At 61.8% G+C, this 12659-nt stretch overlaps 1 protein-coding gene across 2 annotated transcripts in view; it reads right to left on the bottom strand.

Moving 5' to 3' along the window:
• Nucleotides 1-12659, bottom strand: part of NPR2 (natriuretic peptide receptor 2) — a 51330-nt gene that overhangs the window by 17328 nt on the left and 21343 nt on the right. For both annotated transcript variants that reach the window (XM_048834679.2, XM_048834680.2), the window contains exons 3-7: nt 7320-7433; nt 2119-2254; nt 1684-1778; nt 1186-1318; nt 581-665 (exon numbers count right to left, since the gene is read on the bottom strand). In XM_048834679.2, the coding sequence (XP_048690636.1) occupies nt 581-665; nt 1186-1318; nt 1684-1778; nt 2119-2254; nt 7320-7433 (563 nt within the window). The remainder of the gene's footprint in view (nt 1-580; nt 666-1185; nt 1319-1683; nt 1779-2118; nt 2255-7319; nt 7434-12659) is intronic.

The following is a 12659-nucleotide window of genomic DNA, read 5'->3' as shown; positions in this document are numbered from 1 at the left end:
CCATGGCTGGGGCCCGGGAGCAGGGCGCCATGGCTGGGGCCCGGGAGCAGGGCGCCATGGCTGGGGCCCGGGAGCAGGGTGCCTGGGTGGGGCCCGGGAGCAGGGTGCCATGGCTGGGTCCCGGGAGCAGGGCGCCAGGCTGGGCCCCGGGAGCAGGGCGCCAGGCTGGGCCCCGGGAGCAGGGTGCCAGGCTGGGCCCCGGGAGCAGGGTGCCAGGCTGGGCCCCGGGAGCAGGGCGCCATGGCTGGGTCCCGGGAGCAGGGCGCCATGGCTGGGCCCTGGGAGCAGAGCGCCTGGCTGGGCCCCGGGAGCAGAGCGCCTGGCTGGGCCCCGGGAGCAGAGCGCCTGGCTGGGCCCCGGGAGCAGAGCGCCTGGCTGGGTCCCGGGAGCAGGGCGCCTGGCTGGGTCCCGGGAGCAGGGCGCCTGGCTGGGCCCCGGGAGCAGAGCGCCTGGCTGGGTCCCGGGAGCAGGGCGCCATGGCTGGGTCCCGGGAGCAGGGCGCCATGGCTGGGCCCCGGGAGCAGGGCGCCATGGCTGGGCCCCGGGAGCAGGGTGCCATGGCTGGGTACAGCCATCTCACCTGAAAATCAGGAAGCTGGAGATTCCAAACATGACGAGGGTGAGGCCAGTGCCCAGCGCCACGATGGCCAGCGTGGAGAGTGGGGCTGCAGAGAGCGGAGAGCTCGTTAGAGGGGGCAGGACTCCCCACACGGCCCCCAGGCCCTGTCCTGATCTGTCAAATGCTCAGCCCTTCCCTCGGGGCACCCAGCATGTGCTGCCCGGTGCCCGATGGGCCCAAACCCCAGCCCTGAGGGCAGCAGCCAGAGACCTGACAGAGCTCCCTATGCTCAGAGATCAGGGGGTGGATCCAGGGAAGGGGAGGCGTGTCAACCCGTAAGGAGAGGTGGGGGGCTCAGGAGGGCGGGCAGCCCCAGACCTGGCAGGGGAGCAGGAGGCCTGCAGCCCCAAGGCTCCCGGCTTAGCTGGGTATTTTCCTGCATGTGGGGCAGGCGCCTTCCAGTCCAGACGCTGCTGGGGCAGAGGGATGCAGGGCCCCGACCCGCCCATCCCCAGGGACAGGCTGAATGGGAGGCAGGGATGCCAGGGGCTCAGGAGAGAGGCCCAGCAGGATGCAGACTGCCCAGGGCAGGGGTGCAGGCCCAGGCAGCTCCCCATCACACCCACTTTTATCACAGGAGGGATCATCCACATCGAAGACGCAGGGGGGGTTGTCGAGGGGGGGGACCCCCTTCACCCAGTGAATGGGCCTCCCCAGCCAGTTCAGCTTCTTCTCCGCGCCCGCGTAGTGCCCTGCCACCTGCACGGAGAGAGGGCACAGCCGGGCCTCTGCGGGGCTGCTCCACAGCGACCCCTCCCACACCAGGCCACCAGCCCCCCCCAGGCCCATACCAGCACATCTCCCACCCCTCTACGCACCCCCTTCCTTGACGAGCAATCCCCCAACAGCCCAGAGCACGGGAGTCACTAAGCCTCCCCCCATGCACCCGCTTTGTCCCCCCAGATCCCTCCGACCCCTGCCGGGGGCACTGACCCTGCTGCATCTCCCTCCCCCAAACCCCATGGCAGGGTCAGCTCCTGCTCCCAGCCCTGCCCTGGAAGGTCACTCCGCAGCTGGGACAGTCCTGTGGACTCTGGAGCCCCCCGGCTCGGGGCTGCACCCACCTCGTATTCCCCGCTCTCGGGGTCGCCCATCACCCACAGACTGAAGTCCGTGTCCCGGTCGTTGTTGCTATCCATGCTCACAAGTCCGGTGACCCCTGGAAGGGAGGGGCAGGGGTGAGCAACCTGGGGCTGGAGAGGCAGAGGGAGGGGGTGGGGGTAGGGGTGCGGGGGTCCCCTCCTGACCAGTGAGCGCTCGGCACCAGCTCCTCTCCCGAACTCCGACGAGCAGCAGCTGGGCCTGGGGCTGCTTGTCCCCGTCCCCCGGCAACTAGTGTGCCAGGCCGGGCGCTGAGCCCGAACACACCCACGGGGGCCAGCACAGGCCCCGGCTGCCCTGGCAAAACGCTGCTGGAACAGTGAGGGGGAAGCGGCCCGTGCCAGCCAGAGCACCTGGGCTGGTATCTCCCTCCCCGCACAGGCTCCCCAGGCCGGTACCCTGGAACTTCCGGTCCCGCATCTTCTGCACGATGCGGGTGCCGTCCTTCTTGGAGCCGCCCTCGGCCAGCGTCTCGTTCAGTGCCATGGCGTAGAGCAGCACGCCATCGTAGAAGCAGCCGGCCACCAGGTTCATCTGCCCGCGGGAGAGAGTCATCAGAGCCCTGCGCCCGCCCTGGTGCCTGCACCAGAGACAGCCCCGTACCCGGCACAGCGCCAATCCCCAGCACGGCCCCCCAGCCCTGATCCCCGACACGGCCCCCCCCAGCCCTGATCCCCGACACGCCCCCCCCCAGCCCTGATCCCCTATGCAGCGCGTATAGCCCTGATCCCCTATACGGCCCGTACTGCCCTGATCCGCGACACGGCCCCCCAGCCCTGATCCCCGACACGGCCCCCCCCAGCCCTGATCCCCTACACAGCGCGTATAGCCCTGATCCCCTATACGGCCCATACTGCCCTGATCCGCGACACGGCCCCCCAGCCCTGATCCCCGACACGGCCCCCCCCAGGCCTGATCCCCTACACAGCGCGTATAGCCCTGATCCCCTATACGGCCCGTACTGCCCTGATCCGCGACACGGCCCCCCAGCCCTGATCCCCGACATGGCCCCCCCCAGCCCTGATCCCCTACACAGCGCGTATAGCCCTGATCCCCTATACGGCCCGTACTGCCCTGATCCGCGACACGGCCCCCCAGCCCTGATCCCCGACACGGCCCGTACAGCCCTGATCCCCGACACGGCCCGTACAGCCCTGATCCCCGCCACAGTCCGTACAGCCCTGATCCCCTACACGGCCCCCCAGCCCTGATCCCCGACACGGCCCGTACAGCCCTGATCCCCGACACGGCCCGTACAGCCCTGATCCCCGACACGGCCCGTACAGCCCTGATCCCCTACACAGGCCCCCCAGCCCTGATCCCCGACACGGCCCGTACAGCCCCCCCAAGCAGCTGCCGTCTCTCTGTCCAAGCTCCCAGTGGGAGGTGCCTGGGGCCTGCACACAGCAGGTGGGCTCCCCACACGTTCCCCAGGGCACCACCAGATCCCCTGGCTTGTCCTGGGCCACACCAGCAGGCAGCAGGGGAACCCACTCCAGCTCCATGGGGTCACACTTGGGGGGCAGCACGGGGCCCTTGGGGACAGCAGGGGTTGGGGGAGAGGACAGCTTCCCAAATCTCACTCCAGAGATTGCTTGGCAGAGAAGATCTGCCCCCAGGCACTGAGCCCTGGAGTTTCCTGGCCTCTGGCCCAGCTAGCCTGGCTCCCTCGCTGGAGCTGTCCCCAGCCCCTGCCCCTGCCCCTGTCATTGCTGTGCAGGCCGTGAGCTGGCTCCTTGGGAGGGGAGTGTCCGCGCCCGCCACTCGGGCAACCCCAGGGAGCGGGCGCTGCCCGACACAGGGAGCCAGGCAGTGCTGCAGCCTGAGCGTCACCCATCACAGTGCTGCACCCATAACCTGGGGGACTGGGGTCTGCCGGGCAGGCACCCCAGGGCCCTGCCCAGCCCCACTGCAGCTGGCTGGGCTCCCAGCTCAGCCCAGCCAAACTGGGAGTGCCGCCAATCCAGCCACGCTCCAGAGACTCACCAACAGCAAGAGCAACCCCCGGCTCCCCCGGCTCCCGGCCCCTGCTCCAGTCATTCCACAGCAGCCTTCAGCCCCGTCCTGGGGACCTCGGCCACCCACCAGCCCAGCCCCACGGGGAAGCTTCTAAAGGTCCGTCTCCACAGCAAAGAAACACCCACGACCGGCCCATGCCAGCTGACTGGGCTGCGGGACTGTGTCATTGCTGTGGCTGGAGTCCCGGGCTCTGGGCCCTGCGGGGTGGGAGGATCCCAGAGCTCAGGCTGCAGAATCCACACAGCAGGGAAACAACCCCGCAGCCCAAGCCCCATGGCCCAAGTCGGCTGGCACGGGCCAGCCAGGGGCTTTGCTTTGCTGTGCAGGCAGACCCTGAGACGACTACAGGCTCCAGCTTCCTGTCTGAGGAGTGACTCCCAGCCACCTGGCCACAGGGCAGTGGAGTCTGGGGTCCAGCTCAAACCAGGACCTTCACAGAATGGGGCTAGACCCCGAGAATATCCCCTCTGCAGCACGGGCTGCCCTCATAGGAGGGATCTCAGCAAACGGCATCACCAGGCAATTCCCGTTGTTCATAAAGACACAGAGAAGTTAAGCAACTCATGGTGCTACCTGAGCCACAGAAGCCAACGCCCCACTGAGGAGCTGAGCCTGCCACAGCCCTGGGCTAGCCCCACGCCCCAAGGAGGGGACAGCAGCCCCCTCACTCAGGGCTCTGTCACTGCGAGGCACGGGTCCCTTCCAAACTGTTTTTAATCTTGTGCACACGTGTGAGTCTGGCTGGTTTCATTCACCACAGAAATAGCTGAGCCTTCCCTGGGCTTGCAGCCTCAGTGACACCTTGTGGCGGAGAGTTCCGCAGGTCGATCACACATAGTGCATTTCCTTTGATCAGCTGTAACGTTGCTGCCCCTTGGTTTCCCCGGAACTTCCTTGTCCTCGTGGCACGGGAGAGGGCTCTCACGAGCAGCCACCCCCGCCCCACGTGCACAACCGGCACTGTACAGAGCGACAGCCCAAGAGACTCCCGCTGCCGCGTGCCAGATTCGACCGCACGCGTCGCCCCTTCTGTGTCCAGGAGGTTGTTAAGCGACACTCTCGGAGCCTTCCTAAACCCAGGCCCTGAGCAGCAGCCCTCAGCCTCCCCCTGCCTGCACCACAATCAGAGCTGTAATTCTGTGAGCCTGCCGGCAGGGCCTGCCCACGCTGCCCTTGTAGGGGCCTCCCCAGGCCCAGTCCTCAGTGAGTGACAGAGCCTGGGGGAGCTCCCACGGCTGCTTGGGGTTGGCGGGCCAGAGACAGGGCTGGCAGCCATGGCTCTGCCTGGCCCCCGGGCTCCGGGACGCCGCACGTGTGGAGCAGCTCACTGGCGTGTGCACGCATGTGGATAACAGCAGTGTGTGTGCGTATGGTCACCGGGCATGTATGCTCAGTGTACGTGTGTGTGTAGGCAAGGGCGGCGTGCGTGTGTACGTGTGCGTATAAGGGGAGGGCTGAGTGTGCATAAGAGCAGTGCTCGTGTAGTCAGCGTACGTTTGTGCGTGCACAAGGGCAGTGTGCGTGCACGGTCCGTAGGTGGGGCGTGCGTATAAGGACAGCGCTCGTGTACAGTGAGTGGACGTGCGCATAAGGGCACTTTGCGTGTGTACATGGACATAAGGGCAGAGTGCATGTGTACCGTCAGCACACATGCGTGTGAGGGCAGGGTGTGCATGCATAGGGACAGTGTGCACACATACCAGGTCAGCGTGTGTGTAAGGTCAATGTGCACGTACGGGCAGTGCGTGTGCGCGCGCATAAGGGACGTGTGCAGGTACAATCAGCGTACATATAAGGGCGGTGTGTGTGTACGTGTAAGGGCAGTGCATGCGTGTACGTGTGTGTGCATACAAGGGCAGGGCTGTGTGTGTCAGGGCAGTGTGCACACGTGTAAGGGCAGCATGTGTGCATAAGGGCAGCGTACACATAGAATCATAGAATATCAGGGTTGGAAGGGACCCCAGAAGGTCATCTAGTCCAACCCCCTGCTCGAAGCAGGACCAATTCCCAGTTAAATCATCCCAGCCAGGGCTTTGTCAAGCCTGACCTTAAAAACCTCTAAGGAAGGAGATTCTACCACCTCCCTAGGTAACGCATTCCAGTGTTTCACCACCCTCATAGTGAAAAAGTTTTTCCTAATATCCAATCTAAACCTCCCCCACTGCAACTTGAGACCATTACTCCTCGTTCTGTCATCTGCTACCATTGAGAACAGTCTAGAGCCATCCTCTTTGGAACCCCCTTTCAGGTAGTTGAAAGCAGCTATCAAATCCCCCCTCATTCTTCTCTTCTGCAGACTAAACATCCCCAGTTCCCTCAGCCTCTCCTCATAAGTCATGTGTTCTAGACCCCTAATCATTTTTGTTGCCCTTCGCTGGACTCTCTCCAATTTATCCACATCCTTCTTGTAGTGTGGGGCCCAAAACTGGACACAGTACTCCAGATGAGGCCTCACCAATGTCGAATAGAGGGGAACGATCACGTCCCTCGATCTGCTCGCTATGCCCCTACTTATACATCCCAAAATGCCATTGGCCTTCTTGGCAACAAGGGCACACTGCTGACTCATATCCAGCTTCTCGTCCACTGTCACCCCTAGGTCCCTTTCCGCAGAACTGCTGCCTAGCCATTCGGTCCCTAGTCTGTAGCGCTGCATTGGATTCTTCCATCCTAAGTGCAGGACCCTGCACTTATCCTTATTGAACCTCACCAGATTTCTTTTGGCCCAATCCTCCAATTTGTCTAGGTAAATGTGTAAGGGCAGCGAGAGTCCGTAAGGACAATGTGCACACGTGTAAGGGCAGCATGTGTGCATAAGGGCAGCGTACACATGTGTAAGGGCAGCGAGAGTCCGTAAGGACAGTGTGCACACGTGTAAGGGCAGTGTGTCTGTGTAAGGACAGTGTGCACACACGTAAGGGCAGCGTTTGTTTGTAAGGGCAGTGTGCACATATGTAAGGGACTGTGTGTGTAAGGGCTTCCTACAAGTTCAACCAGTGCCATGCACGTGTGAACAAGACCCTGCAGCCCCACAGCACAGACCTCAATGGCTGGGGCTCACGGAGAAGCACTGTCAGGAATGGGGGCTGGGTGGGGCCCCAAGATACCCCGCTGTGAACGAGGGCTGGGCAGGGCCCCTAGAGCCCCCAGTGTGAATGGGCCAGGTGGGGCCCCTAGATCCCCCCAGCGTGAACAGGCCAGGCGGGGCCCCTAGATTCCCCTGGTGTGAATGGGGGCTGGATGGGGCCCCTAGATCTCCCATTGTGAATGGGGGCCAGGTGGGGCCCCTAGATCCTCTGGCGCAAACAGGCCAGGTGGGGCCCCTGCCAACCCGTGGCACAGCCAGAAGGGCCCTTTGCTTCTACCAGCCTGTTCCCTTCCTGCTCGGAGCCCTGGGAGAGGTTTCCCAGAGCGGGGCAGGTGGGTGGGATGGGGACTGGCCGGGACCCAGCTGTTTCCCAGCTGCCAGCACTCCCGAGTGGGGAATCCTCAGGGCCTGCGGGGGGAGGTGTGTGTGCGTGTGAAGGTGCCAGGCAGACAGCAGCCCCGGCACACGCACAGGCAGGCCGAGCCCACTTACCAGCGAGTAGCCGAGCTCCACCTTGAACTCCTCCTTGGCTCGCAGGATCAGCTGGGTCTGGAAGTGCTGGTACTCGGGGTTCTGGGGTTCATGGTAGGTGATCACCAGCACCGTCTGCAAGGCAAAGCACAGGCCACAGCTTCAGACCCAGCAGCGAGCCCACCCTGCTGGGAACAGAGAGGAGAGGGCGACAGCCCCGCTCAGAGAGGGTGTTCTGTCTCAGGGCCCCAGGGGTGACCACATGGGAATTTTCTGTAACATTTTTATGCAATCTATGTGTGCCTCAGTTTCCCCTGTGTGCTGCACTGTTACCTAGTGGGTAGAAAGGCTTGGTGCTCTCTGCAGCGGCTCAGAGACTCATAGAATCATAGAATATCAGGGTTGGAAGGGACCCCAGAAGGTCATCTAGTCCAACCCCCTGCTCGAAGCAGGACCAATTCCCAGTTAAATCATCCCAGCCAGGGCTTTGTCAAGCCTGACCTTAAAAACCTCTAAGGAAGGAGATTCTACCACCTCCCTAGGTAACGCATTCCAGTGTTTCACCACCCTCTTAGTGAAAAAGTTTTTCCTAATATCCAATCTAAACCTCCCCCACTGCAACTTGAGACCATTACTCCTCGTTCTGTCATCTGCTACCACTGAGAACAGTCTAGAGCCATCCTCTTTGGAACCCCCTTTCAGGTAGTTGAAAGCAGCTATCAAATCCCCCCTCATTCTTCTCTTCTGCAGGCTAAACAATCCCAGCTCCCTCAGCCTCTCCTCATAACTCATGTGTTCCAGACCCCTAATCATTTTTGTTGCCCTTCGCTGGACTCTCTCCAATTTATCCACATCCTTCTTGTAGTGTGGGGCCCAAAACTGGACACAGTACTCCAGATGAGGCCTCACCAATGTCGAATAGAGGGGGACGATCACGTCCCTCGATCTGCTCGCTATGCCCCTACTTATACATCCCAAAATGCCATTGGCCTTCTTGGCAACAAGGGCACACTGCTGACTCATATCCAGCTTCTCGTCCACTGTTACCCTTAGGTCCTTTTCCGCAGAAAAAGGTGTGGATGGCTCCCAGCAGTCTGGGGCTTGGGCCCCATATCCAGGTAGTTTGTGAGACGACAATGGCAACCCCAGTCACCAGGACTTTGATACCTAGCAACCAGCGGCCATGGACGGCTACCTCTCACCAGGAAGCCAAGCAGCATTTGCCCAGCTGGAGAACAAAGGGCTGGGGAGGTGCCAGGGGCTGGTTTAGGGCTGGCTGCTGAGGGCTGGGGGCACACACCGACTGGGACACGGCAATCAGGGGCGAGGTTTGGGGCTCTGGGCGGACCTGACCGGCTGGAACTTTCTAACCAAGGACTTTCCGTGCTGTGTGCGAGTCGACTAATGACCCCGACTGTCTGCTCACACTGGCTGTGTCCCTGCAGACGCTGGCCGAAGGCCGCGCTGCTCCCCAAGATGGACAGGTCTCCCTCTCAGGGTCTGCCTCAGAGGGACTCGCGGAGCGGAGCTCACGGGGTGGAGCAGGGGGGCTGCAGGCCCAGTGGTCCTGCCGAAGGAGGCGGAGAGGCCGCGTGGCTCACCCTGGGGCAGAGTGACACCCTAGGGTGTCTGGCACAGGATGGGATCCTTGCAGAAGCTGTTCCAAAGCTGGGGTCATAGCACCGGTCCTGTGGGTCTGACACCATGTGTCCCCCTGGGGTCTCCCAGAATCCCCCCATGGGTGGGCGCCCACTGCCCTGTGTCCTGCTCACTGAAGCAGGAATGGCTTTTGTGGGGGGCCCCAAACCTGACCCCAGGATTGGACCTGGAAGCCCTGGTGCAGCCCCGACCCCTGACCCCCAGCCTGGCATCGGCCCAACCCCGACCCCCAGCCCTGACCGTGCATAGGCCCAACCAGTGATGAGCTGCCAAAATCTTAACAACCGGTTCCCTCCTCACCCCACGAGGGGGTCGTTGCCCAGCCCTGCCCCCCGGGACTCCTGCCCCATCCACCCCCCTCCCCTGTCCCCTGAGCCGGGCAGGAGGATCTCGTGGGCCACCGTAGTGGGTGCCCACCCCGCCCCTAAGAGCCAGAGGCACCTGCCGGGGGGCGAGTTGGGGAGTCCCGGCGGTGCTTACCTGGGGCAGCTCCCGGGAAGCCTCCGGCAGGTCCCTCTGGCTCCTAGGGGCAGGGGAGCGTAGCTGGGGGGGGAGCAGGGGCGGGGAGCTGCCGGTGGGGGCTCTGCACCCACCAAATTTTCCCCGTGGGGGCTCCAGCCCCGGAGCACTCCCGGAGTCGGCGCCTAAGGTGCCACTTCTGGCCGGTGGTTAAATTTAGAAGCCCTTTTAGAGCCGGCTCTCCATCGCGGAACCACCGGTTCTAAAGGGGCTTCTAAATTTAACCGCTGGCTCCAGCTCACCACTGGGCCCAACCCCTGACCCCAGCCCAGTGCCCGGCCTGTGACATGGGGGAATTTTGGTAATATTTTTATGATCCCCACGCGTGCCTCCATTTCCCTCTGGCCTTGGCGGGGCCAGGCACTGAGTGGAGGGGAAGAGGAGGTGCTGACTCAGCAGCCTGGCTGGAAACCAGAGTCATTAACGTGACTGAAGTCCACAGGTGTGTGAGGGGCAGCTCCGGAAAGCCAAGGCAGCCCCTTTGGCGGGAGCGTCGCACCGAGCGATAACAGCCGAGGAAGGAGATTCCCCTCCCTCTCTGCAGGGAAGCAGAGCAAAGCCCCGAGTGGAGCCCAGGGGACCAGTGCCAGGTGGTGGTGCTAAGAGCTGAGGGTGCAGAGACCCTGAGCACACACCTGGGACAAACAAGAAAGGGCGAGACAGCAAGCCAGGGCCCAAATGGATTCTACAGCAGCTTGGCTGGGTGTTGGCTAGACTGACCCATCTGAACCTCTGCATCTGTCTGCTGACCTCGGGACCTTCGCACGCTGTGCCAGGTGACTAATAAACTGCTGCCAGGTATCACCAAGCACGCCGTGCCCTGGGGGAGCTCCCTCGGGGTCTGGCTCTGCAGGATTTTCTGCAGGGAACCTATAACGGGGTGGCTCACCCCTTAACAGCTGGAGAACTGGGGCTGGCCTACCCTGATTGCAGACTGAGCGCCCCCAAGAGGAATCAGGTGATGCCAGGAGAGAAGCAGCAGGAAGCTGCGGAGAAGGGGGAAGTCCAGGAAGTTGTGGTTATGTCTGCAGAGAGCAAGGCCTGTCTACACTCCAGTCAGGCTGATGTGAGCTGCCTTGTGTCGAACTAGCCAGGCATGTCTCGACACTTCCATTTCTATCCCGCCCACGCAAGCGCCCTGTTACAGCGACGCAGTTACACCGCCTCCCCGACGGGCGAGGTAGGTAGGTCAATGCAGCATGACGATGTCGACCCTAACGACCCTCCAGCTGCTGTCCCCCAATGCCCAGCACAAGCACTCTGGTCACAGCCGTGAACTCGGCTGCCCAGGGGTCACAAAGACCGGAACCCACCTCCCTATTGAAAAACCACCGGACATTTCTGAAATGGCTTTTCCTGGTTGCCCAGCTCGCCTAGCGGCTCTCCACTGTCGTGTACAGCCAGGTACTGGATCTCCCGGGCCTATGGGGAGCACAGCCACGGACCAGCCATAGAAACGTGGACAGTTGTGAGCAGATTGCTTGGGGGACGCAGGCGAAGGGGTACGGCAGAGACCAGCGGCAGTGCCGTGTGACAGCAGAGGAGCTGTGGTGGGTGTACCAGGAAGCCAGGGAGGCCAACAACCAATCCGATGCCAAGCCACAGACCCGCTGCTTATACAAAGAGCCGCATGCCATCCTCAGCAGAGACATACACACACCCCCCCGCCAACCACCCTGGATGCCTCCAAGAGCCTGAGGCAGACCACTGCTGTCAACAGTGAGGACGAGGAGGAGGGACACGCAACTGGTGGGTCCTGCTACGCCACGAGCCAGGACCATCTGAGACTCCCCACAGGCCAGACAGTCCTGCCTGGATGCGCCTGATGCATGGGAAGGAACGTGAGTGCATTTCTCATGGAGTTTAAATGCAGTGGTGGTGACGGACCGCACTGTTAAAGGACACAGCCTTCCACTTCTTATTCGTTTACGCGTACTAGAAGAGGTAACACACATCGACCAGAGGGAGAGTTGGTATCTGCTTTTCACTGCCCTGTAGAGTCAGGCAAGGGTGGCAGCTTATTTATGTGCTCAGGGATGTTCCTTGACTCCTCCTTAGAGCTCTCGGTGAAACATTCACAGAGGTACTCTGCCATCCTCTCCCGAAAGCCTCTAGGGACGGCAGCCCGATCTCTTCCTCCACAGTAGGACCCCTTCCCACGCCAGTCTGCGATGAGCTCGCCTGGCGCCACTGCAGGAAACCGGCTTCAGGACACCAGCAGCCGCTGCGCTCTCTGTGCCTCTCGTGAGCGAGAGCTCCGCTGAAACCCCCAAGGCCCGTCGAGTGCCCGTCTTCAGTGCCATTGCCCCGTGTGTGTTTACAACTCTCTCCTCACTCCCTTGCCCCCCGGCCCCAGCCGCCAGGGTCCCCAGGGCTCCGAATGCAGAACAGAGCTGGGCACAATCTCTCCAGCCAGCAGTGAGAAAGTCTTGTTAAACTGTTAGGGGAGCAAGGGGATTTCTGAACCTTTGCTTTCACTTGCCGTCGTGACTACGCTGACAAGGGTACCGCCACTGCGGCTTTGGGGGGAATGCCTGAGCCAGAAGAGGAGGAGAAAGAAGAGGACTCGGGATGCCATATCCAGTGAGATCCTGCAAGCCAGCGCTGCATCCGACTGTGAGCAGAGGGCCCCGAGAGAGAATACTGCAGACTGTATGGAGAAGGAAAAAGCAGACAAGAGAAAGGCCCCAGGGTCCCAGCAGGCCAAGGAGAGGGAGATGTACCAGGCCATAATGGGACTTCTCCGGCAGGAAACACAGATGCTGCAGAGTCTTGTGGACATACAGGGTCAACAAGCCTGGGCTCTCCTCCCTTTGCAGTCCATGGAGAACTCCACTGCAGCACCTCCCTATAGCCCTCTTAACAGTCCACGTCGCCTGAGGGGTGCCCCCCTGCCTGCACGCCTACACCCCAAGAACCAGCAAGGACAAGCCCAGCTTCCTATACACTGACGTGAGAGAGCCACGACTGCGGTATGGGTGGCCAACACGGGAAGAAAGAGACAAGAATGTTCTTTCCCCTTGTTTAGTTCTGTTCCTTTCTTTCTAACTTTGTATCATATTGGTTTTTAACTGCACACCGTTTCTATGCACTGGTTTTGGTACCCAATAAAATCTGATTTGGGGGAATACCATTTATCTTTATTTCGCCACACAGGATACAATAGGCCTAGTGCTACTGAAA

Source organism: Caretta caretta, chromosome 5 (genome assembly GCF_965140235.1).
Source record: "Caretta caretta isolate rCarCar2 chromosome 5, rCarCar1.hap1, whole genome shotgun sequence".
Taxonomy (NCBI): domain Eukaryota; kingdom Metazoa; phylum Chordata; order Testudines; family Cheloniidae; genus Caretta; species Caretta caretta.
The sequence above is the reverse complement of the archived record's forward strand: the minus strand, read 5'-3'. Positions and strand labels throughout refer to the sequence as shown.